General features: G+C 35.4%; 2 protein-coding genes across 5 annotated transcripts in view; one reads left to right on the plus strand and one right to left on the minus strand.

The window, feature by feature from the left end:
* LOC306645703 (olfactory receptor 13C7-like) overlaps positions 1-26412 on the minus strand; it is a 57767-nt gene that overhangs the window by 16137 nt on the left and 15218 nt on the right. For 2 of the 4 annotated variants that reach the window (XM_079113703.1, XM_079113704.1), the window contains one exon: positions 26236-26361. In XM_079113703.1, the coding sequence (XP_078969829.1) occupies positions 26236-26314 (79 nt within the window). In that variant the 5' untranslated portion in view covers positions 26315-26361. Of the gene's footprint in view, positions 1-26235; positions 26362-26412 lie in introns of those variants that run through there. The other 2 variants (XM_079113706.1, XM_079113705.1) reach the window with 1 other exon arrangement.
* On the plus strand, positions 5119-6400 carry LOC306644658 (olfactory receptor 13D1-like; the record flags this gene model as incomplete). Its single annotated transcript, XM_079111792.1, has 1 exon — positions 5119-6400. The coding sequence occupies one exon, from the start codon at positions 5119-5121 to the stop codon at positions 6061-6063; it is 945 nt and encodes a 314-aa protein (XP_078967918.1). The 3' UTR covers positions 6064-6400.

A 26412-nucleotide genomic window follows, 5' to 3' on the forward strand; every position in this document is an offset into this window, starting at 1 on the left:
AAAATTATGGATGACTTTCATTTCTTCCTTTGGGCTTTTCTGAATAAACCAATTTTCCACAATGAATATATATTATTTCTAAAATCATAGAAAATTAATTCAAAGAAGAAAATGCTATTTAATGAGTAAGACATGATTAGGTCTTTGAGACATTATCCTTTGTATTCTAAAATGTGTTACCATTAGGAAGATTTAAAAATTCAACTTTAAATCACTTGTGGGATTATGGAGTCTCTTAGAAGAAAATAAAGATGGACTTAAATTGGCTGCCAGAGGCACCAGTGAGTCCCCTGGAAATACTTAGAACCCAGAGGTTAGAGAATACATAGGTGTCAGACTGACTTACTACAAACTCAAATATATGACATGGGTTTGTACTGGGGATGAAAGCTTTACTTTTGAGCTGCCTCCCACCAACTCCAACTGTTAGCCTTCTTCTGGAGCTGTAGGATTTTTATGTATGGATTCTATGGCATGACTACAGCTCAAAGAGAAGACAGCTAAGGTTAAAACTAATAAGAAGAGAAACAGTCACAGCTACTTCATTCTTGTCATCATACTTCTGCATGAAGCCATGAAATATCTTCAAACTTCAATATGTAAATAGAAAAATTTAGTGATACCCTAGAGGAAAGTGAATATTAGAGATTAAGAATTACTTGGGAAATATGGAAATTAAATTGTTAATGCTCCAAGTCCTATGTTCCAGGAGGAAACTTTAATCAACATTGTGTAATTTTTTTAGGCAGTATTTTTTGTACAAAACTATAGTTTTATGTACAAAACTGCAATCATTTATGTAGTTTCGGGAACTTCCTTTCTCAGGCAATATGTCATGAGCATTGTCCTACATTGTTTTTAACACTGCTCTAATACTGCAGTTTGCATTGGTGATATTACATGTGACTTTATGTCTTTTCATTTATAATACCATTAGCATCATATGCCAGAATTTCAGTATCTTAGGGGAAAACATGTAGCAACTACTAAAGCATAATTTAATTTGAAATATGATAGTATGTGCAATGTCATTTATTTTTATTTTCTCATCTGATCGTTGGCTCTCTCAGTTAAAAAGTCAAATAATAATAATACGTTTTAATGACTTTTAGGAAAATACCTCCAGCATCTCACCACTTGGAATTATATTGATCAACAGTTTGAGAGAGATGATTTTTATCAGCTTAATGATTTATCTTCCTAAGTCTAGATTGCCAAAAGGTTGTATTGAGAATGAATATTGTATTCTATCAAATGCTCTTGGGCATCTAGTTAGATTACAATGTACTTTATTTTTGTAACCAATTCATTTCATATATTATATTGACAAATTTTCAGGCATTAATATGGAATTCCAAGCATTAATAAAAATAATTAACATCACTTTAATGTATAATTGGATGTACCTTATATTCTTTGCATATCATTCATAAATTGGATTGGCCAAAGTTTTATTTTCCCTGTCACGTTTGGGTAAAAAGGCTATTTTAGTTTGATAAAATAATTTGCAATAATTTTTCACATTACAATGTTTGCATATAAATTATTTGTTTCTTAAAATCACAGTAGTTATTTTGCATCCAGTGTCCACTTCGAAAGTCTTTCATTGGCGCCCTATTATATGCCAGGATATATGGCATAGTTTGTGCTGAATAAATAAGTAAATGAAGTATGCTATGCAAGCAGAAAACACAGGGGTGTTGCAGCACATAGCAGGGGCATCACCCTCACAACAGGAGGTGAGAAAGTTTTCTAGAAAAGATAATAACTGGATTGAAGAAGTCCAAATTCCAGCTTAAGAAAACAGCATGTGCAAAAGCATAGAGAAGAAAGATTGTAGTGTTTGAGGATGATTAAAAGAAAATCAGTGGGTCATTGCAGTGCACTGTAAAAGTGGCAGCAGTGGTTTCAGTATTACTACTTCAAAGGGACCAGAGAATGATTGGAGGATGGGCTGGAGGTCTTTAAAGCTGTGTTGCATACACAGCACATTGTTTTCCTTAGACTGTATTCCTCTGTTGGTGTGACTTTTATGGGGTGCTAATGAAGATTATTCAAGAAAAAACCCACCCAGTAACTCCTTCCTTGACACCATCATGGGAGAAGAAATATCAGAAGTGAGAGGAGGAAAGAAAACTGAGGGAATCAGGATAGACTTTTTGTGATGGGTTAATTGTTTTTGGCAACATTACTGATTTCTCTTTCTCTTATTCATCCTTGATTCCAAAAAAAATATGCGCACTTACCCACAAGTTTTTAAAAAAAGCAAAAGGAAATCACTTTTTCTTCATCCCTTTGTTTCCAAGAACCCCACTCCAGAATACAAATGCTTAGTGCACTTTCTTTAGCATTAAATATTGACTATTTTTCCTTCTTTTCTTCTTCCTCTCTTCCCCATTCTTCTCTCTCTTTTTCCATAAATGTCTTGCCACATATTAAAACAGCTATATAACTCTTTCCTTTGTGGAATAAACCCATGTGGCCAATGTGCACAGAGAGGAAAGGAAAGACATAGGAAGAAGGGAATATTTTCCAACATACTAATATTGGTACTATCATTTTTTTTAGCCTTACCAAAAAATAACTGTCCAAGTGATACTATCTTAAAGGAAGACAAATATAAAGGAAAAAAATGAAGATGAAATTCTTTTTCCTATCTTCTCCTGTCCCTTATAAGAAGACAGTCTTGTCATCTGTGACCAGCCAAGCAGTAAGTCATTCATCTTAATCTTCAAGCTCTTGGTATACAAATAATTCAAAGGAAATGTATAGTTATAGGTGAGATATGATCAACAATAAATATTTTCATTTTCATCACAACCCAGAAAACACAAGCTACAACGGTGATGGGATAAAAGAATAAAACATGAAATCCTTTATATAATACGTTTACACTCATATTTAAGCATCAGAAGAGAATAAGTTTGAAAAAAGTGGAACACAATTAAGTTTTTAATAATATAGGTTAAAGTTATAAGTAGACAGAACTTACGAAAATATGAGTTGGGAGGGAAAAGGTAAAAAAGGTCAAAACTTTGGTCAAATTATATTGCTATATAGCGTACATATACAAATAACATATCTCATCATTATGTATGACTATAATGCACAAATAAAAATTGTGGAAAAAGAAAAAAGTGAAATTAATTTGTAAAGCATAACTCAAAAGGATATAAAATTCAGAGCAGAAAAAAATGGCCCAAACTGAGACAAATCCTGAAGCATATAGTGATTTTCAGAGGAAAGTAAAAAGCTAAAGATTCCAAGTGTGTGATTGGTAGAGGCAAAAAAAAATGGTAAGGGTTCTCATGCCATTACTCTTGATTATACTAATCCTCATAATTGTGAAATTCCTTGATACAAGTAGAAAATTAAGGAGGCTATGATCCAGCCTTCAGAACTTTCTGTCATAACACTTTAGGTCAGAAATAAAGCAAATTGTGATGGTTCCTATATAAGTTTAACGCATTTTTCTAATAGTTTTCTGTTGCTTAAAATCAGTATAGGAATCTGTGGTCTGGTGGTTAAGAGGGCTGACTCTAAACCATGACTAAAATATTCAATTCTTGTTTTATCATCTGTTATCTCTGTGGCCTTGTAAAATATACTTCGATTTTTGTGTCTTTCTTTGCTCCACATAAAATGGGAGTGTAAAATGGTATCTGTATTACAAAGTTGCCCCAAAGTTTAAATCAATTAATACATTCAATGAGTTTATATTAGTGTAATGTGCTTACAACAAAGCGTTCAATAAAAGTTAGCCAATACTAGTTTAGTCACTTACAGAAGCTTCATGGCCAAAAATAAAAGTAATTTGGAAGATCCAGGGATGCATTCCAAAGCATCAAATGTAAAAAAAATGAAATAATAGATATAGTAATAATAATTTGTGAAAAGATACGCCTGGAAAAACAAAATATGCAACTAAAAGTTTAGTGGTAGAGATAAAAAGAATGGAGAATGTAGATTGATTGGAAACATGTAAAAGTTAGGAGGAAAGGTAATGTATGGTGACTTAAATGGAAGATTACAGACCCTAGAAAATCTGTGTATAGATGGGTGCGATGGGGCACACCTGTAATCCCAGCAGCTCAGGAAGCTGAGGGAGGAAGGTCACAAGTTCAAAGCCAGTCTCAGCAATTAGCAAGGCCCTGTCCAAAATAAAAAATAAAAAAGGGGCCAGGGAATGTGATTCAGTGGTTAAACGCCCCTGGATTCAATCTCTGGTACCCACCCCCCAAAAAAAAAAGAAAAGAAAATCTGTGCATAATGACTGGCCAGGCTCCTTAGTGCCTACAAATTCCTAGAAATCACACTCCAATGATTCTGACTCTTAATTGATTACATGTCCCACAGATCAGAAAATATTCATGTTCATCAATTATGTTTCCCTACTTCAACTCTCATTTTTTAAAAAATCAACTTTTTCCTTCTGAGTCAATCAAGTAACTTAAAAAGTGTAGTTTATAACAGTTATGAATATATAAATGCATATTTAATATTGTTTTATTATATATTTTATTATGTTGTATTCTCACATAGTTTTAGATAACATGTTGAAACTGTCTACTGTTCCTGCCACCTAAAAGATGTTATCTAATTTAATCCTCACCCAAACCTACCAAAGAATTAATAACATCCCCCATTTTTCTAGCTGAGACTAGTAACTTAGCTAGTTGAAACAAAATAATTAACTTAAAATGGATCATACTGAAAATAAGTGGCATGGCACTAAATCTACATGGTACTTTAAATTAGAATGAGCTTTATTAGAATGGTTTTATTTCAAAATATTCATTGATAAAGAGATTTTTATGTATCCAGATTTGAATGTAGTTTGGCCTAAGATTATATATAATCAGATACCTGGCACTTCTCAGCACAATTCCAAATCTCTGCTACTGTTTGATGCTAGGTAGTATTTGTCTTTCAGTGCCTCTTTAATCATTAGTAAAATTAACATAATATCTCTGCTGTTACTGATTCCAGGAACTACTCTAAAATTAAAAAAAAAAAATAATGGAAGATACTCTCTTAAAGGAAGACAAATATAAAGGAAAAAAATTCAGATTTCCCTGAATCGTGTCTTTTTATGAACGCTGGAGATGACATGGACACATGAAGATGGGGAATTATTCTGCAGTGACTGAATTCTTTCTGGTGGGACTTTCCCAGTATCCAGAACTCCAGAGTTTTCTATTTGTACTCTGCCTCATCATGTACAAGATAATCCTCCTAGGAAATGGTCTCCTCATTATCATCAGCATCCTGGATCCTCACCTCCATACTCCCATGTACTTCTTTCTTGGAAATCTCTCATTCTTAGACATCTGTTACACATCATCATCCATTCCCCCAATGCTTATTATATTTATGTCAGAGAGAAAATCTATCTCCTTTCTTGGCTGTGCTCTGCAGATGGTTATCTCCCTTGGCTTGGGCTCCACTGAATGCGTCCTCCTGGCTGTGATGGCCTATGACAGGTTTGTAGCTATCTGCAACCCACTAAGGTATCCCATCATCATGAACAGGGTGTTATACATGCACTTGGCTGTGTGGTCCTGGGCCATAGGCTATTCCAACTCCTTAGTGCAAACAGTCCTGATAATGGTGTTGCCTTTCTGTGGTAACAATGTTATTGATCATCTTACTTGTGAGATCCTGGCTCTCCTAAAACTTGTATGCTCAGATATATCAATGAATGTGCTTATCATGACAGTGGCAAGCGCTATCTTACTGGTGATTCCTCTGCTGTTAATTTTTGTGTCCTATATTTTCATTCTTTCTTCTATCCTAAGAATTAATTCTGCTGAGGGGAGAAAAAAAGCCTTTTCTACCTGTTCAGCCCACCTGACTGTGGTGATCTTATTCTATGGGTCAGCCCTTTTTATGTACATGAAGCCCAAGTCAAAGAACACCAAAGTATCTGATGAAATTATTGGACTGTCTTATGGAGTGATAACCCCAATGTTGAATCCCATCATCTATAGCCTGAGGAATAAGGAAGTGAAAGAAGCTGTGAAGAAAACTTTGAACAGACACTTCCATCTAACGAAAATATGAAAGGCCTTGAGACATGTGATACTCTCAACACCGGATCAGCTCAGGTGTTTTATAGTCACAGATGAAGTCTGCTTATAAGGCCAAAGGTGGGACTCCCGTTCATTTCAACATGGAATGCTCATATAAACTTTCTGAATATTGTCTTGTCTGCAGTTTCTATCTGTGCACAGCTCCTCTAATTAGAATTCATGTGATGAATCTTATCCTCTCTGCCCTCTGCTCTCCCTTCTCTATTTTTCTTTCTTCCTCATTTTTCACTCTCTCTGCTCCCTTGTTTTCTTCTCCTTTTTGTCCTTCTCCTCCTCCCTCCTTCACCTATTTCATTTCTCTTCCTTCCTTTTGTCTTCTCAGTCTCCTTTCACAGTTATTTTAATTTGAACATGTATTGGTGTTTAGGGCCAGCACCCGCTCTTCTGGTAAAAGTATCTTTCTTTGGATGAGTAAACAGTCCCTCCCTTTGAGTTTGTGTGGTTCTGGACAGGGCTGATCCAATCTTTTGGAAACAGTGGTAAGCACTGAACACAGGCCTAGTCAAAACAAAATCCTTCTTGCCACAATGATTCATTCAGCATGGCAAGTGAGTCAAGTCAGGCTAATCGAACTCAATCCAAGAATGCTGTCCCAATATGAGGAAAGGGGAACTCTTTCTGCTAGAGTTGCTAAACAGGTAGAGTATGCATCTGGAACCATACATGGAAAAAGACTAACTGAAAGGTAAAAGAGGAGTTGTGAGTAGGAGGGGAGAGGATGTCTGATGCAGTTATTTTAACTCCTTGATTAAACTGTGTCTAAAGTCAAATTCACAAATATTCTTTTGGTTATATGAGTCAAAAAATTATCTTTCTTTTAAAAACTAGCCTTGAATTGGATTCTTAATAACAATCAAATAGTATTCCTTGGCCTACTCTCCATTCACATTTTTGAAACAAAAAACTTACAGGGATAGATTATTTAAGTAGTCCTAAGGTCTCCAGCACTCAGGGGTCCTCCTTCTTCTTTCATTAACTGAATTATGATCATATAATTTCTGTTCTTCATGCAGGTAATTCTAGTCACCTCTCAATAATTTCTAAGGAGTGTTTACATTTTCCTAGATTCTGGTTTTCATTTTTGCCCCAGACTATTATTCTAAACTTTACCACCATTTTTCTGGTGATCTAATATGTCTCTGTGTTTTTAAACTCTCAACAGTACATTTTCTCCACAAGGATTAGATAGAAGTCTCCTAAATATCCATATTCTAAAGGTCACTATATTTAACATCTTTCTTTAGGCTGAAAAGATCTGTGACACAGCAAGTAAAAGAGAAATATTAAACATCACTGTTTTGTTATCTGTAGCTATGCCCCTTCGCATGGCCCCTCTTAAGTCCATTTTCCTCTTTGTCACCTTTCCTGCTACCAGGTTGATAGTGTCTATCCATTTTTTAAAAGAACAGTGCTTACTCACCAGGAAATTGAGCCTTAATGATTTTTAAATATTGAAGTCCAATCCACAAGAACCTTGAATGATGAGTTTTGTTTGAAAATATATCAAGCTGTACACTTAAGATTTGTGCACTTTCAATAAAAGATCCAATAAAGAAGTACACAACCCATTGCCTGTCTTACACAGTGAAATTAGAATGATCATCACAACCCTTCTAAAACTAGGATCCACATGATCCATTCTTGACAAAGGAAGAACCATGGTTGGAATCCAGTAATCAAAAGCACTTTTAACATCTTTTATTTGAGTTTCTTGTAAGCTCCAATACTATAGCATTTTTAGAAATTCCATTGTATTTCAGCTCACAGCTGCTCTGGAACATCTCTTTCCACCATTTCCTAAGACCCAGTCTTCATACTGTTTCCACCCTTTCTTCTCCCATCACACACTTCCTTGATCATGATAGTCTTTTTTTATGTAAACTAATCTGTCCTCTGAGGGCAAGGGATTTAGAGAATCATGGATTTTAAAGGAATTGAGCAATTGAGTCCTGCATTCTGGGGAAAAAGCTGTTAAAATTCTCAAGAAGTTTTGTCCTACTATATTACTTACCAATGAAAACTAACTTTTTTCACCACACTTCACAGATGTTAACTTTTTAACCACTTTATCAACTTCTCCAGGAAGAAATTATTTCTTTCTCTTTTATCCAAACATAGGTTTTACAGCATGCTTCTATTACATTTCTTGTTATATGTATTATATTTATTCAATGTAGCATAGTTGGAGGAGGAACTTAGAAGTCAAGAAGAAGTGATTATGAACTACAGTTTACTCAGATTATAAACTGCATTAGAGTCTGCATTTCCCACGAACTAAAATGTTGAATTTAGTCCCTGGCTCAGGGGAAGGGAGTAATGAGGACCGAATTTAAAAATGCAGAATGTATTATTCAATGCTTTTCTAATGTCATGCAATGAAATATACACATTCCTCATAACTCTGTCCATATACACCTATCTCTTCTAATAGACTCTAAATTTCCTGAAGGCAAAACATGAAAGTAATCTTTATTTAAGAGACCTTGGTATCCAGAAAAAAAGTAGGCATTTATTGTAAATGGGTGCCAAATAAATAAATAAATATGTGACTACCTTTCTTATGCTGTAGGTAAATAAGGATATTTGCCATTGCCCAAATAATCCCTACAATTGCCATTCACTTCCACTAAAATTGCCCTCCCTGTAATCTACCTATAAAAACTCAAACTGCCTCTCAAAAATGTCTCCTCTGACTTAAAGCCTTCTGTAAAATCCTAGCACAACTCTTACCTCTTCTTTCTCTAAGTTAGGTTTCTATAATAAACTATTTAGGTTTTGGAATATTTATTATGTTAAGATTTATATTCTCTTCGCAATAAAACTGCTATTCATTGAAATTTTATTAGGGGAAAAACCTATGACTTACATGGTCTTGAAGTGGGTTTCGATGAATACATTAACTGTTCATAGTATAGAGTCTTTTTGTATGAAGTTTATTCACATTTTAAGAGGATTTCATTTTCATAAAATATGATAAGTATGACTGTGACATATGTAATACATACAACTACTGGAGCAAAACTTCTGGTTAAAGTAATATGCCCTATTTTACATATAATTTTTTTTTTTTAATTCTGGGCATCAGAAGATTCACTGTTAATAGGTTGGCATAGTCTACCTGATCCAATTACACATAGATATAACCACTGAACTACTTTACCAAGTTTATAACTTGACAATAACCAAAAGATAACATGAAGAACAATGACTCCAGTCCTGAGATCTACATAATAGGCATTTTTAATATAACAAGTTCAAAACAGAAGCTTTGATTTTCCTATCCTCGAACTACTTCTCAATTCTTGCTCATCTCAGGAAGTACAGCACCACACATGCATGCCCATCAACCCACCAGCACAATTTAGTGTGATCACCCTCCATTGCTACCATACTATTCCAAGACACCATGGTCTCACCTGTGCTAACACAAAGGCTTCCTAAATCACATTCCAGACTTCCATTCTCCCACAATTCATTCTTTGCACAGCAGCCTGAGTGTTGTTTTTACAATAGTACATACTTAAGTCACAGAACAGATAAACCCTATTGATGGTATTTTTTAAATCAGAATAGTGGCTGTCTTTGTTAGGGAGGGATTATTTCAGGTATCAACTGGGCTGGGGCGTGAGGAAACTTATCTGAGGTTATATTAATATTCTATACCTTGATAGGGGTTTCAGTGATACAGGCATGCATTTGTCAAAACTTTGTTACCTTAAGATTTGTTGATTTAATGTGTTTAAAAGAAAAACTAAATGAATATTAAACTTGTTAATAATGCACATGCTAAACTATTTAGAGAAAAGTGTAATGATACCTATTGTTTGCTTAGAAATGCATCCAAAAAATGACTTGAACTTAATGGAGAGATACAGAGATAAATAGACACATAGACTGATATAAGCATATCTAGTAAAATATTGATGGTAGAATCTAGTTGGTGGGCACGAGATGTATAACAAATTTTTTTCAGTTTTTCTTTATGTTTCAAATTTTCATAATATGTATACAAAAAACTAGCAAAATCTGTCAGGAATACAGTTCTTGAATGCATTTTGTATCCATGAATGAAACAAGGATAGAATTTGGATCCTAAATGATATCATTATAAATTCCCTGAAACTTAGTTTAAGAAAAAGTTCTACTATTTTAAAAGGGAAAACTTTTTAATGGGTTATTTACCACTTTTACAAGAAAGAAATTAAAAATAAATTTAAATGGTCCCTGTGAAACTTAATTTCCTATACCAAACTCTTGTCAGGGTTTCAGTTGCTATCCTAGGGGAATTAGCACAAGGGGAAAAGGAAAGTAAAGAAAAGAAATGGATCAGAAGATTTACTAGAATCATAAGATACTCTAGTATTCTAAGATAATAAGGGAAAAAGAAAACAACAGATTTCTTTGATATGCTGTATTATTGATGATGGTCATTCATGTGTTTTTGGCTATTTCTGACAGAACTAGTGATTCCTCAGGCATATCAGACTATATAGACATTAGCAAAAGAAAGTTGGCTCTTCCTACATCATTTATTCTTTAAGTCCACCTTTTCCATACAATTAAAGTCAAGAAGTTTTTGGTGATGCCATTTATATTTCCATAAGATAGTTGCCTATACATCTTGTAACACTGCTACTCTTAAAACAACCACATTTCCCACAGCCTTTTCTGAACTGGAACCTCAATAAAAAAATAAGTTGAGGTTTAATTCAAACAATTAATCTATAAATTAACTGAACCATTTCTTTCCTATGCTACTCATGTTCTCACATCAGATGTGTGACAAAAATTATGATAAATGTGAGATACTATTGGGTAAGGCTAACATAAATGGACAGTACTTATAATAATAATTCAGGCAATTACAGAACACAGGTGTTAACATGTAGACTGTATTCTATATCATTATTTAACATGGGAGATAAGACTACTCAATATAATAAATACTAATGGTATTAGTGAGGAAAGTCCTATTGAGTATAAATTTTATGCTCCTGATTAAAGTTAAAATTTTCAAGTGTTGAAAGATAGCAAAAAAGTCAGAGACTGAATAATAAATGAAAGAAATTCCTTAAGACATCAATCAAGACAATTGGATGGCAAAGACTATATATTAGAATGATCTTGGTTCAGAAAGAATAATGTCTTTGTGAGAAATGAATGTACAAAGATTTTGGTATCTTAATGTCTTTAACTTTTTCATACAGTGGATTGGTATTCAGAAACAAAAAAACAAACAACCCCATGGCAAATACCAAAATAATTATATAAGAGTCATAAAGCAAAATAGATTTTAAGAGAGTGGTCTATATTTTTCATCTTTGAACTAAGCTAGGAAACTCTGCCATGTTTTTAAACTAGTTGTCTCACTGTAATAATAAAATCATTAGAATGATTATGTAGAAATATATAGTGTGTACAAAACTACATAATGTTTCTATATGTATATTATGACATTAGTATTTGTCTTAAATCTCTTCTTTAAGATACCAAGTTATGGAATACAGAATTTGCTTTTTATCTTTACAACATAAAGATTAAAATGATAACACCTAGAATAAGGGTCTGTCTGCAAAAGATACCTTTCTGGGCTTTTTGTATGTACAATACCGTCTAGGTTTTGTAGTAAGATTTTGCAGGCTCATCTAAAACTTATGAAATGTGGTTTCAATTCATCATTTTTACAATATGTTACAATTTTTACATAATGCTTATACCAAAGTAATTCACTTTTAAAAAGTAAATATAAGTGTGTAAGCATGTTTATAAATAAGCAAAATGGAATGGTAAAAATAAATGCCTAAAAGGAAATGTGGAAATTGGTCTATGAATGTCCTGATGCTACCCACATAGAATACTTATTCCAGCTTTTTAAAACTGAAGCTGTCTGCTCTTAATAATGAATGATCTTATATATATATAAAACAGCATTTATTTTCTCAGATGCTTCAAAATAATAAAAATGCCAGCAATGAGTCCAAAGACTAAAGTCAATGGAATAATATCCTCAAATTATCAAAATAAAATAACTGAAAACCAGGAATTCCATGTCAAATTAAACTTCAGGAGGGAAAGCAAAATACATTTTTAGCAAAAAAAAAAAAAAAAAAAAAATAGAGATTTTTACTGTAAGCTCGAGGGCAAGGGCCAAACAGGAATCAGACAAAAGTGGCCGAAGCAAAGCTTTATTGGATTTTGGCTGTCGGGTGAAATTCTCAGTCCTCCAGGTAAAGGTCAGGATGGAGAGTCAGAGAAAATCACACATGGTGCTGGCTGCCCAGTGTCTTTATAGATCCGAATAGGTGGGAGAAGGTTTGAGGGTTTAGTGACCCCTAGAAAAACAAATGTTCCCTAAATGTTCCCTAAGTTAAAGAAATGAAATTAAAATGAAAAACAGTAAACAAAGAAATTGCTAAATATATAGGTATACCTAAACTGTCACTATGTAAGAGAAAGAAAGAATGAATGAGGCACTTAAAAACAAAGTAAAAAGGAACAGACACAACATGGAAGATGATAAGGTAGGTTAGATGTAAACATTTTAAGGTCCTTGTATACCCATCTTTAAAAGTTAAGGCAATCGTGTGTGTGTGTGGAAGAGAGAGAGAGAGAGAGAGAGAGAGAGAGAGAGAGAGAGAATGTGCTCGCATAGTAGAAATTGTTTTAAAATGCAATAAAATGTTTATAAACCTGAGGATACATTAGGAAAGGAAGCAAGTTTCAGTGAATACCAAATATCAAACCACAATCCATGGTCACAATGTAACACACACTATAAATTCATATCAACCCCCCCCCCAAAAAAGTGACTTTTAAATGTGGAAATTTGTGTGAATTCTCAGTAGTATTTGAAAGCAAGAAGAAACTGCAGATTGATATTTGGTTTGTGGGATGTGATAGGTTATAATTGAAAATCCAAAATGATGATAGAATGAGAAAATGAAAACGCATAAAATTTGCTATAAGATGTATGGAGATTTATTTTCTTTAGTAAAGTATTGTTATAAGAAAACATGGATATTTGTAAAAATGGTCTCCTGTGTCAAGTATTTGCACAATCAGAGCTGACTTATAAACTCTTCTGGTAATAGTTCATTATTTTGAAAGATTTACATATTGAATTCTATGACCAATAAAAGTGATGAAACAAAAAAGTGGGAATTTAAAACATACTTATAAATAATTCATAGGTTAAAAAGATCATAATGGAAATTTAAAAATATAAAGTTAATTATAATAAAATTATTTTCAAAATTTTTGTGATAAAGGAATTATATGGTCAAATACATACACTGGAAAACAAGAAAGATGGAAAATTAATACACTAAGAATCCAGCCTCAAGATTTAGAAAAAAGAGGAAATAAAGAAATCCAATGACAGGTAGATGACCAGTAAGCAGTTTAAAAATTTAGTAAGACAAAACAAAATTAGAAAAACAAAAACTGGGCAAAGAAGTTGAATAGGCATATTTTCCAAAGAGGACATGTGAATGACCAAAGGCAGCATAAAGAGAAAATGCTCAATACTACTGATCATTAAAGAAACGCAAATCAGGTTTCAAGATGGCGGCCTAGAGGGTGGCTGCATTTCATGTTGCTCCAGAACTCAGGATTCAAAAGAGAAATTGAGACACTTGGGACCAACTCAAAGCAGCCGGGTGACTCTCACCCGTTGGGAAGGTGTCCCAGATGGGACGGTGGTCCTGGAACACAGGAAACTTTGTGAAGTAGAGCTGCCGGCGAGACACCCCTCCCCCCGCTGGAGCAGTGAACTCGGACAACTGGGAGCGTCGTAAAGGAGGCCGCTCGGCACAGCGCTGGGACTCGGAGCCACCACTGGGGCTCCGGCGGCTGCCCAGGGGAGGAGTGGCGAGGAGAGCTGTGTGGACTCAGAACACCGGGGCCTGCCCTGAGGAGGAGGAGGAGGAGCGTGGCCGCTTGGATTCGGAGTGACTGCACCAGAGCTACAGGCGGTTGCCAGAGGAGAAGCTCCGCGGCGAGCTGTTTGGACTCAGAACAACTGCTTCTGAACACCGGGGCCTGCCCTGAGGACGAGGAGGAGGAAGAGGAGCGCGGCCGCTTGGATTCAGAGTGACTACACCAGAGCTACAGGCGGTTGCCAGAGGAGGGGCTGCGTGGCGAGCTGTTTGGACTCAGACCACTTCTGAACACCGGGGCCTGCCCGGAGGAGTAGGAGGAGGAGGAGGAGGAGCGCGGCGGGTTGTTTGGACTCGCAGTGACTGCTAGCGCTCCAGGCCCCTGCTCAGAGGAGAAGGCGAGTGGTGAGTTGTTTGAACTTAAAGTGACAGCTCCTGAACACAGGGGGGCTGCCTGGAGGAGAAGCGTGGTGGGTCGCTTGGTCTTGAGTGGCTGCACCAGAGCTCCAGGCAGTTGCCCAGAGGACCTGTGCAGCGGGTCACGTGGATTCAGAGCCACTCAGAGCGACCGCTCCTGAACACCCGGGGGGTTATCTGGAGAAGGAGGAGGAACGGGGAGGGTCACTTCGACTCGGAGTGATTGATTGCCCAGGGCTACAGTTGGTTGGTGGGAGGTGGAGGCACGCAGTGAGTTTCTTGGACTCCTAGTGACCACACCGGAATACTGGGCGGCTGTCTGGAGGAAGAGGTGTGTGGCGGGTCTCTGGGACTCAGAGCGATTGTACGGGGCCCCAGGTGGCTGCTCAGAGGAGGGGCCGCATAGCCAGGCGATTAAGTGCAGAGCAGGGTCCCAGGATCTAGGAGGCTTCTTGGTGGAAGAGCCGCACAGAGACAGGCTTAGGGCGGAGCGAAGGTTCCAGGCCTGCGGGCAGATTCTCTGAGGAGGGGCAGCCTAAGGAGATTCATCTGCGAAGGGTGAGGCTCCCAGGCCCAGTAGGTAGGGCTGGGCCCCTGGGAACTTTGCAGAGGAAGGCAGCCCAGCCCAGGCGGTAGCTGTAAATTGAGGGGAACCTCTAGGAGGGAACTGACCAGCGAGACCTCCACACCGGGTGAGTCTTCCCTGCCGGGTGAGATTTCCCCACAAGGACAGTAAAACCAGAGACTCAGGCCCAAACAGGCCTTGCCTCAGCCCGCAGCCTAGGTCCCCTTTGGATGACCATTGGTCAACAAGTGGAGGCACCTCTGCCCACTAGCAGGGATTATACCCCACCTGAAAGGCCACCACTCCTAGAGAGGCAGCTTCCTTGTGGAGCACCGCATTATCAACTTCCTCCAAGACTTCAGCCTACTGAAGGCTAAGGGGGATATATATAGAAATCTTCAGGGACATTGTAAGTCAATAGAGGAAATCTGCAATATCTCAGCGGTCCACTGATACCTGAACAATATGAGAAAACAAGGAAAGAAAATGCCCCAAACAAATCTAGATGTTACATCAATAAAACCCAATGACAGCATGGCAGAAGAAATGACAGAAAAGGAGTTCAGAATGTACATAATTAAAATGATCAGAGAAGCAAACGATGAGATGAAAGAGCAAATGCATGCACTGAATGATGAGATGAAAGAGCAAATGCAAGCATTGAATGATCGCACCAATCGACAATTAAAAGAGCAAATACAGGAAGCAAAAGATCATTTCAATAAAGAGTTAGAGATATTGAAAAAACACCAAACAGAAATCCTTGACATGAAGGAAACAATAAACCAAATTAAGAACTCCATAGAAAGCATATCCAATAGGATAGAACACCTGGAAGACAGAACCTCAGACATTGAAGACAAAATATTTAACCTTGAAAACAAAGTTCAACAAACAGAGAAGATGGTAAGAAATCATGAACAGAATCTACAAGAACTATGGGATGTCATGAAAAGACCAAATTTAAGAATTATTGGGATTGAGGAAGGCCTAGAGAAACAAGCCAAAGGAATGAACAATTTATTCAATGAAATAATATCAGAAAATTTCCCAAATCTGAAGAATGAAATGGAAAATCAAGTTCAAGAGGCTTATAGGACTCCAAATACACAAAATTACAACAGACCCACACCAAGGCACATTATAATGAAAATACCTAACATACAAAATAAAGACAGAATTTTAAAGGCTGTGAGAGAAAAGAACCAAATTACATTCAGGGGGAAACCAATACGGATATCAGCAGATTTTTCAATCCAGACCCTAAAAGCTAGAAGGGCCTGGAACAACATTTTCAAGCCCTGAAAGAAAATGGATGCCAACCAAGAATCTTATACCCAGCAAAACTTACCTTCAAATTTGACGATGAAATATAATCCTTCCATGATAAACAAAAGCTAAAAGAATTTACAAAAAGAAAGCCAGCATTACAGAACATTCTCAACAAAATATTCCATGAGGAAGAGATGAAAAACAAAGAAGCAAATCAGCAAAGGGAGGAATTATCCTAAAGCAATTGTCAAATAAAGGAGGAAACAAGTTGTGTCAAACAAATAAATAAATAAAATTTTAAAAATGAACCAAATGACCGGGAAACCAAATCATATCTCTATAATAACCCTGAATGTTAATGGCCTGAATTCATCAATCAAAAGACATAGACTGGCAGATTGGATTAAAAAGAAAGATCCAACAATATGTTGCCTGCAAGAGACTCACCTCATAGAAAAAGATACCCATAGACTAAAGGTGAAAGGATGGGGAAAAACATACCATGCACATGGACTCAGCAAAAAAGCTGGAGTTATCCATCCTCATTTCTGATAATGTGGACTTCAAGCCAAAGTTAGTCAGAAGGGATAAAGAAGGTCATTTCATACTGCTTAAGGGAAGCATAAATCAGCAAAATATAACAATCATAAACATCTATGCCCCAAACATTGGCTCATCCATGTATGTCAAACAAATACTTCTCAATTTCAGAAACCAAATAGACCATAACACAATAATACTAGGTGATTTTAACACGCCTCTCTCACCACTGGACAGATCTTCCAGACAAAAATTGAACAAAGAAACCATAGATGTCAATAACACAATCAATAATTTAGAGTTAACAGACATTTATAGAATATACCATCCAACCAAGAGCGAATACACTTTCTTCTCAGCAGCACATGGATCCTTCTCTAAAATAGACCATATATTAGGCCACAAAGCTAATGTTAGCAAATACAAGAAGATAGAGACACTAGCATGTATTCTATCAGATCATAATGGATTGAAGTTAGAAATAAATGAAAGAGTAAAACACAGAAACTATTCCAACATCTGGAGATTAAACAATATGCTATTATATGATGAATGGATAACAGAAGATATTAGGAAGGAAATTTAAAAATTCTTAGAGGTAAATGAGAACAAAGAAACATCATATCAAAATCTCTGGGACACTATGAAAGCAGTACTTAGAGGGAAATTTATTTCATGGAGTGCATTTAATAAAAGAAGTAAAACTCAACAAATAAACGACCTAACACTACAGCTCAAAGCCCTAGAAAAAGAAGAACAGAACAGCACCAAAAGTAGTAGAAGACAGGAAATAGTTAAACTCAGAGCTGAAATCAATGAAATTGAAACAAAAGAAACAATACAAAAAATTGACAAAATAAATAGTTGGTTCTTCGAAAAAATAAACAAAATTGATAAACCTTTAGCCACACTAACAGAGAAGACGAGAGAAAACCCAAATCACTAAAATTCGGAATGAACAAGGAAATATCACAACAGACACGAGTGAAATACAAAACATAATTAGAAGCTATTTTGAAAATCTATACTCCAACAAAATAGAAAATTTCAAAGACATCAACAGGTTTCTAGAGACATATGAATTGCCTAAACTGAACGAGGAGGACATACACAACTTAAATAGACCAATTTCAAGTACTGAAATAGAAGAAGTCATCAAAAGCCTACCAACAAAGAAAAGTCCAGGACCAGATGGGTTCTCAGCTGAATTCTACAAAACCTTTAAAGAAGAGCTCATTCCAATACTTCTCAAAGTATTCCATAAAATAGAAGAGGAGGGAACCCTCCCAAACTCATTCTATGAAGCCAATATCACACTGATACTGAAACCAGACAGAGACTCATCAAGGAAAGAAAATTTCAGACCAATATCCTTAATGAACATCGACGCAAAAATTCTCAACAAAATTTTAGCAAATCGCATACAAAAACATATTAAAAAGATAGTGCACGGTGATCAAGTTGGTTTCATCCCAGGGATGCAAGGTGGTTCAACATCAGGAAATCAATAAACGTAATTCACCATATTAATAGACTTAAAGTCAAGAATCACATGATTATTTCAATAGATGCAGAAAAAGCATTTGATAAAATACAGCACCCCTTCATGCTCAAAACACTAGAAAAACTAGGGATAGTGGGAATATTCCTTAACATTGTAAAGGCCTTTTATGCTAAGCCCATGGCTAATATCATTCTAAATGGTGAAAAACTGAAAGCATTCCCCCTAAAAACTGGAACAAGGCAGGGATGCCCTCTTTCACCACTTCTATTCAACATCGTTCTTGAGACTCTGGCCAGAGCAATTAGACAAACCAAAGAAATTAAAGGGATACGAATTGGAAAAGAAGAACTCAAACTATCCCTGTTCGCTGATGACATGATTATATATTTAGAGGAACCTGGAAATTCCACCAGAAAACTCTTAGAACTCATAAGTGAATTCAGTAAAGTAGCAGGTTACAAGATCAATGCCCATAAATCCAACGCATTTTTATACATAAGTGATGAATCTTCAGAAAGAGAAATTAGGAAAACTACCCCATTCACAGTAGCCTCGAAAAAAATAAAATACTTGGGAATCAATCTCACAAAAGAGGTGAAAGACCTCTACAATGAAAACTATACAACACTAAAGAAAGAAATTAAAGAACACCTTAGAAGATGGAAAGATCTTCCATGTTCTTGGATAGGAAGAATTAATATTGTCAAAATGGCCATACTACCTAAAGTGCTATACAAATTCAATGCAATTCCAATTAAAATCCCAATGACGTACCTTACAGAAATAGAGCAAGCAATTATGAAATTCATCTGGAAGAATAAGAAACCCAGAATAGCTAAAGCAATCCTTAGCAGGAAGAGTGAAATAGGGGGTATTGCAATACCAGATCTTCAACTCTACTACAAAGCAATAGTAACAAAAACGGCATGGTATTGGTACCAAAATAGAAAGGTAGATCAATGGTACAGGATAGAGGACACGGACACAAACCCAAATAAATACAATTTTCTCATACTAGACAAAGGGGCCAAAAATATGCAATGGAGAAAAGATAGCCTCTTCAACAAATGGTGCTGGGAAAACTGGAAATCCATATGCAACAGAATGAAACTAAACCCATATCTCTCACCATGCACGAAACTAAACTCAAAATGGATTGAGGACCTCGGAATCAGACCAGAGACCCTGCAGATTATAGAAGAAAAAGTAGGTCCAAATCTTCACCTTGTTGGTCTAGGATCAGACTTCCTTAACAGGACTCCCATAGCACAAGGAATGAAAGCTAGAATCAACCACTGGGATAGATTCAAACTAAAAAGCTTTCTCTCAGCAAAGGAAATTATCAGCAATGCGAAGAAAGAGCCTACAGAGTGGGAGAATATCTTTGCCAATCATACTTCAGATAGAGCACTAATCTCCAGAATCTATAAAGAACTCAAAAAACTCTACTCCAAGAATTCAAATAATCCAGTCGACAAATGGGCTAAGGAAATGAATAGACACTTCACAGAAGAAGATGTACAAGCAATCAACAATCATATGGAAAAATGTTCAACATCTCTAGTAATAAGAGAAATGCAAATCAAAACCACCCTAAGATTCCATCTCACCCCAATTAGAATGGCGATTATCAAGAATACGAGCAACAACAGGTGTTGGCGAGGATGTGGGGAGAAAGGTACACTCATACATTGCTGGTGGGGCTGCAAATTAGTGCAGCCACTCTGGAAAGCAGTGTGGAGATTCCTTAGAAAACTTGGAATGGACCCTCCATTTGACCCAGCTATCCCACTCCTTGGCCTATACCCAAAGGACTTAAAATCAGCATACTACAGAGATACAGCCACATCAATGTTCATAGCTGCTCAATTCACAATAGCCAGACTGTGGAACCAACCTAGATGTCCTTCAATTGATGAGTGGATAAAGAAACTGTGGTATATATACAATGGAATATTACTCAGCCATAAAGAATGATAAAATGATGGCATTTGCAGGCAAATGGATGAAATTGGAGAATATCATGCTCAGTGAGATAAGCCAATCTCAAAAAGTCAAAGGACGAATGATATCGCTAATAAGTGGAGGATGACACATAATGGGGGGGAGGGAAGGGTTAGTGTTAGGGTTAGAGTTAGGGTTAGGGAGGGGGGCAAGTATGGAGGAAGGAAGTACTGTATAGAGGGTAAAGAGGGGTGGGAGGGGTGGGGGGAAGGGAAAAAATAACAGAATGAATCAAACAACATTATGTAAATTTATGATTACACAAATGGTATGCCTTTACGCCATGTACAAACAGAGAAACAGCATGTATCCCATTTGTTTACAATAAAAAAAAAAAGAAACGCAAATCAAAACTACAATGAGATTCTACTTCACACCCATTAAGATGACTACTATCAAAATAACGAAAATTACAAGTGTCAGAGAGGATATGAAGATATTGGAAACCATGTACTCCATGAGTAGGAACGTAAAATAGTCCAACCACTATGGAAACAATGTAACAGTTCCTTAAAAAATTAAAAATGGAATTACCATGCAAAGGAGCAATTCCACATCTGAGTACACACCAAAAAAAGAAGGAAGGTCTCCAAGAGATATGTGTATATCCATGTTCATAAGAGTATTATTACAATAGCTAAAACATGGCAGTAACCCAAGTTTCCTATCAATGGATAAATGGATAGCAAAATGTGGTATATACCTACAATGTAATATTATTCAGCTTAAAAAGGAAGGAAATTTTGACAAAGGCTCCATAAATGAAACTTGAAGACATTATGCTAAGTGAAACAAGCCAGTCACAAAAAGTCAAATACTGTATGTTTTTACTAACATGAAGTAGCTATTTGAGTAGTAAAAAACCAGTGAGAGAAAGTAGAAAGGTGATTTGCAGAGCAGAGAAATAGAAGAAGGGGGTTACTATTTAATGAATACAAAGTTTCAGTTTTAAAAGACGAAAAGAGTTATAGAGATGAATGTTGGTGATGGTTGCATCACATTATGATTGCATTTAATAGTAGTGGACTACACGCTTACAAGTGGTTAAATGGTGAATTTTAGGTTATGTGTACTTTTACCTCAGTTTAAAAAAAAAATGATTTTTTTTTTCATTTATCAGGCCCAATGATTCTAATATAACCCCTATGATATACAAATTAGTTCACAAAATACTTCAAATCAGGTTATGGGAAGCTGTCCTAACTTCTTTATAAGTCTGATATAAACCTGAAACAAAAACTGACCAGGTATAAAATAAGACAGGAAAACTTATGAGCCAATCTCTCATAAACATACATAGAAAAACATTAAATAAAATGCTAACAGAATCTATAAATGTACAAAACAACAATACTTAATAATAAAATAGGGTTTCTCCTAAGGTTGCAAGGAAGTCTTAACATTAAATATAATATAGTGGAATTCACCATACTATTAATTGAAGAATTAAAAACAAATGATAATTTCAGTAAATGCAGAAAACATTTTGATAACACTCCCTATTCATTCATAGTTGTAAAAGGTAAATGACTTAGCAAATTAGAAACAGAAGATTTCCTTAACCTCCTAAGAGGTATTTATCAAAAATTTACAATTAACAAATTTTTTTTCAAGTTCCAAACAAGATGAGGTTGCCTGTTTTTATGTCCTATATTCAACACTGCAGAGGTCCTACACAGCACGATAGAGAATGAGAGGGAAGAGGGGAAAATAGAATGAGGAGAGTAAGTGAAAGAGGGAAAAATGGAAAGAAAAATGAAAAGTAGAATGATAGGAAGGACAGAAGGAAGAAAATAAGGAAGGGCAGAAAGGAGAAAAGGAGTGATAGAAAGTGTGAAGACTGGAAAGAGAGAAACAAAATTGTCATTACTGCCTGAAAATATGGTTGTCTACATAAGAAGTCAGAAAACAAAATCTGTAGAAAGAAAAAATTCAAACTTATAAGAGATTCTGGCACGGTTGCCAAGCACAAGATCAATATGTAAAACTCAGTAGTAGTTTTTACAACATGAACAAATGGTTGGAGAATGAACCTAGAGAGCATCTTTGGGAAGCTGGGCATGGTGGTAAAACCTGTGATTCCAAGGACTCAGGAGGCTGAGGCAGCCTTACAAGTTCAAGGTCAGCCTCAGTGAGACCCTGTCTTAAGATAAAAGATAAAAAGGAGTGGGGATAAGGCTCAAGGGTAGAGCACCCCTGGGTTCAATATACAATGTCATGGTGTAGGGTGGGGTAGGAAAGAGAAATGAGAGGGGAGGGGTGGGGAAAAGGAGAAGGATCACAACAAGGAAAACCAACAAAAAGTATAAAGTGCCCATGAATAAAAACCTCACAAGGAATATTTGAAGAAAAACATAAGTATTCATTAAAACACAATGGAGAAAACCTCCCATAATCTGGGCAACTAAATTTTGCTCATGTGAGGACCTTCAAGAATAAATATACAAATTCATCCTAATTTTCTCTATAAATTTAATGCAATTTCTATCAAGATAAACTTGATGGTTTTTTATTTCTTAAGTTTATCCCAAAACTCAGGTTAAGTAGTAATGATCAAGAATAGCCAAGACAATGTTAGAATAAGAAATGTATATTTACTGTATCAAATGACAAGATGGATAAAAAAAAAAAAAAAAACAAGAGTAATTCTGATTTCTTACCATTGGCACAGTTCTAGAAAAATATATCAATGCAGTAGACTGCAGCAAGCAGAAATAGCCTGGGTTTATGTGGAAGTTTGTATCCTAGACTAACGGCATTTGATTTAAGAGGACATTACAAATCAATAGGAAATGATGAACTAGTTAATAATTTTTGCTTTAGTAATGGGCCTACTTATATTGAAAAAAAATCAAATTAAATCTATACCTTATACTGTGACCACAATAAGTTTAAGACAGATTAAATACTTAAAGATTGAAAGCAAAATGTACAATATCTGGTAGAAAATATAAAAATATCTTCATATACAAGGAAAGGAAAAGCATACCACAAGTAGGGCCAAAAAGATGTAGAAAGTATAAAAGACTAATAATTTCAATTTAGACACTTTTATATGGCAAAATAAACTCTTCAGAGAGTTTAAATAATAACCACAAATAGAAGCCTATATCAATAACACATAGATATTAGAATCCATATTTTTTTGTTTTGTTGTTTGTTTGTTTTTAGTGCTGGAGATTGACCTCAAGGCCTTATGCATCTTAAGCATATGCTATACTACTAAGCTAAACTTCCAAACTCTAGAACATCAAAAAATAATTCAAAACAATATGAAAAAGATGAACAAACAAAAGTGGGCAAAGAATATAAACAGGGACCTCAACAAAAAGGAAGATAACATGGCCTATAAATGCATGAAAGGATGTTCGATTCATAAGAAATCAGAAAAATAGAAATTATACCAATGAGATGCTTCTAACCCACCTGATGTACAAATATTAAAGTCTTACAAGAATTGGCAAGCATGTACACAAAGAGGAAATTTCCTTCACTGCCTGTGGGAATATGAATAGAAACTGAACAGAAAAGCATGAAATTGACTCAATAATTCTACTTACAGCAATGTTCCCAAGAATACATCTACAAAGTTTCTCGTTGAAACATTATTTACAAAACAAACATAAGAACACTTAAATAAAAAGGGGTAAGGAATAAATAAGCTTCAGCTCACACTCTCAAACACTAAATTATAGGAGCACAATGAAAATGCCTGGGCCAATTCTAAACTACCCGGCTATCCTTGGCAAGCCACTTATTGTATTTGAGCTTATTTTCTGTTTTTTATTTTAATCTGTAAAATATACACATCAATTTTACAAAGTGAAATGAGCAAGAGTAAGAGTGGATTAAGTAAAAGACATGTTAACAGCATCTATAAAATATCAGATACAACAGAATCTAATTTTCTCATCTGTGAAATAAGTATCAGTGATATTCTCTGAAAGAAAAAGGGAAATAGGATATATGTTTGAGAATATAAAGTAAATTTTTATTACAACCACTTTTCACAAAATGAGAAGGGCAGCTAAACAGGTATGAGGATTACCTAATCAAAGGAAGGCACAGCTCACATTAAACAGGTAATCATAAGGGTCCTATGGTAACATGGATTAGCAGAAATCCCTCTTTCCAAGAAACAGAGGCTTACAAACAACTGATTTCCAATGAAAATGGGTATAAAACAGGAATTATACTGAAGCAGTCTTTAAAGTTATAACTTTTGTTTTACTTTTTTTCAGTTTTTATTTCATGCTAAGGGGGAGAAGCTTCCAAAAATCTCTAAAGGAGTAGGAAAATTGGGAAATATATATTTTTAAAAATTTTTTATTTGTTCCTTTAGATATACATGATAGTAGAGTGTATTTTGACATATTATACATACATGAACTATAACTTCCCATTCTTGTGGTTGTACATAATTTGGAGTTACAACAGTTGTATATTCATATGTGAATATAGGAAAGTTATTTTTTAACAATAAATGTCCTGATATGTGAAGAAAGTCATTTGGAATATGAAGCCTACTTGTGACAGCACTATTAAGCTACCTCGAAAATATAACTTGAAATGTTTTTCAGATAAAATTTTAATTTAAAGAGTTCTGATTCTCCATAAATTATGTCTGTCAGCATTCATAAGTGAGAGAGGAACATTTGAAGTTAGATCATAAAGAGTATATGGACACATCCCAGGCAGTATCCTTAAGCACCTAATGAGGCCCACAAGCATGTGAACTGATCTCCTCAATACAATATTGAGACTAGATAAAATATAGCAAATTATAAAGATGTAAAAGCACTCATGAGGGCCAAGAGAAACTAAAACAAGTTAAAAAGTGAATTTCTCAGCTATTGGATATCTAGGGCAACTTATGAAGGTAAAGAGAAATAATACACTGGAGAGTATTGGATACAGGTGTCTTTCTTTGGGGTGTTCATGAAAAAATGTTCCAGGCTTGTATAAGTGCTTAAAGATAGATGGTATCTCAACTTATACCTAGAAATAGGCCATATTTAATAAAATAAAAATCTAAAACAAATAACAAAAGATCCAGTCACAGATTATTCAAAGCAAGCAAAAGATTTGAAAAGCCATATTTGGGAAATATTTGCATTTATTGGTAACTGGCTTTATAATGTCATTGGCACTAAAATTCACTTTCCAATGTAAAACCTAAAGAAAGTCAATTCGTTTTTAATATTTAAAAATTATATAATGCATACACATTCAATGCATGTTTTAGTAATAAAAATAGTTTGTTCTGTTAAACATTAGAAATTTTATTGCAATTAAATATTGAGCTGTTTGAAAATTTTCTATCACTTATTGTAATAATAGCAACAAAGAAACTGACAAAGAAATACCAAGATATGTTGACAAACTCAAGAACAAGGATGCATGTATGAATATATAGCAATGAATTCCACTTTTATGTAAAAATATTTGTAAATCAATGAAGGAAGACCAGAAGAGTAAAGGAAGGATAATGAGGTTAGGGAGGAAGTACTAGGGAATGTATTGGAGCAAATGATGTTATATGCATTTATGAATATGTCACAATGAACCTCACTACTATGCATAATTACAATACACTAGTACAAAAACATTTTTAAAAAGAAGAGCAGGGATGCAGTGGCTGGTTTTATTTCTCACCCAAAAACATTTAATTCAATGTTCACACACAACAGTTATCTAACAAAAATCCAATGATTCAAGTAGGGCTCTGTAAGAAAAAGTGAACGTTTTTAATTTTTAAATACCAATTACTGTTAATAATAATAATAATAAAACTTCTAACTTCACTGCAATTTTTTTCCACTATATAATCCAGCATTAAACACACACATACCCCCACACACCCCAAAGACAAACATACATACTCAGATGCCCAATGAAGGAAAAGTTGGTCTATGTCTCCATCTAGTGACTATATAATAGAGCACTAAAAGAAAAAGCACTTACCCAGGGATGTAGTAGCTCCAGAATATAAGCATCTAGAGTTGAGCTGTAGCTGCTGCCTTCTACTCAGTTGGGCCAGCATTGAATCCACCTCTCCTGCTTCCTTCTTCACAGATGCATGAGCCCAGCCTTTGGACAAAATCAAACAGGAACACCATCAAATAGACTATACCCTGAGCC

This window comes from Sciurus vulgaris, assembly GCF_902686455.1.
Source record: "Sciurus vulgaris genome assembly, chromosome: 15".
Lineage (NCBI taxonomy): Eukaryota > Metazoa > Chordata > Mammalia > Rodentia > Sciuridae > Sciurus > Sciurus vulgaris.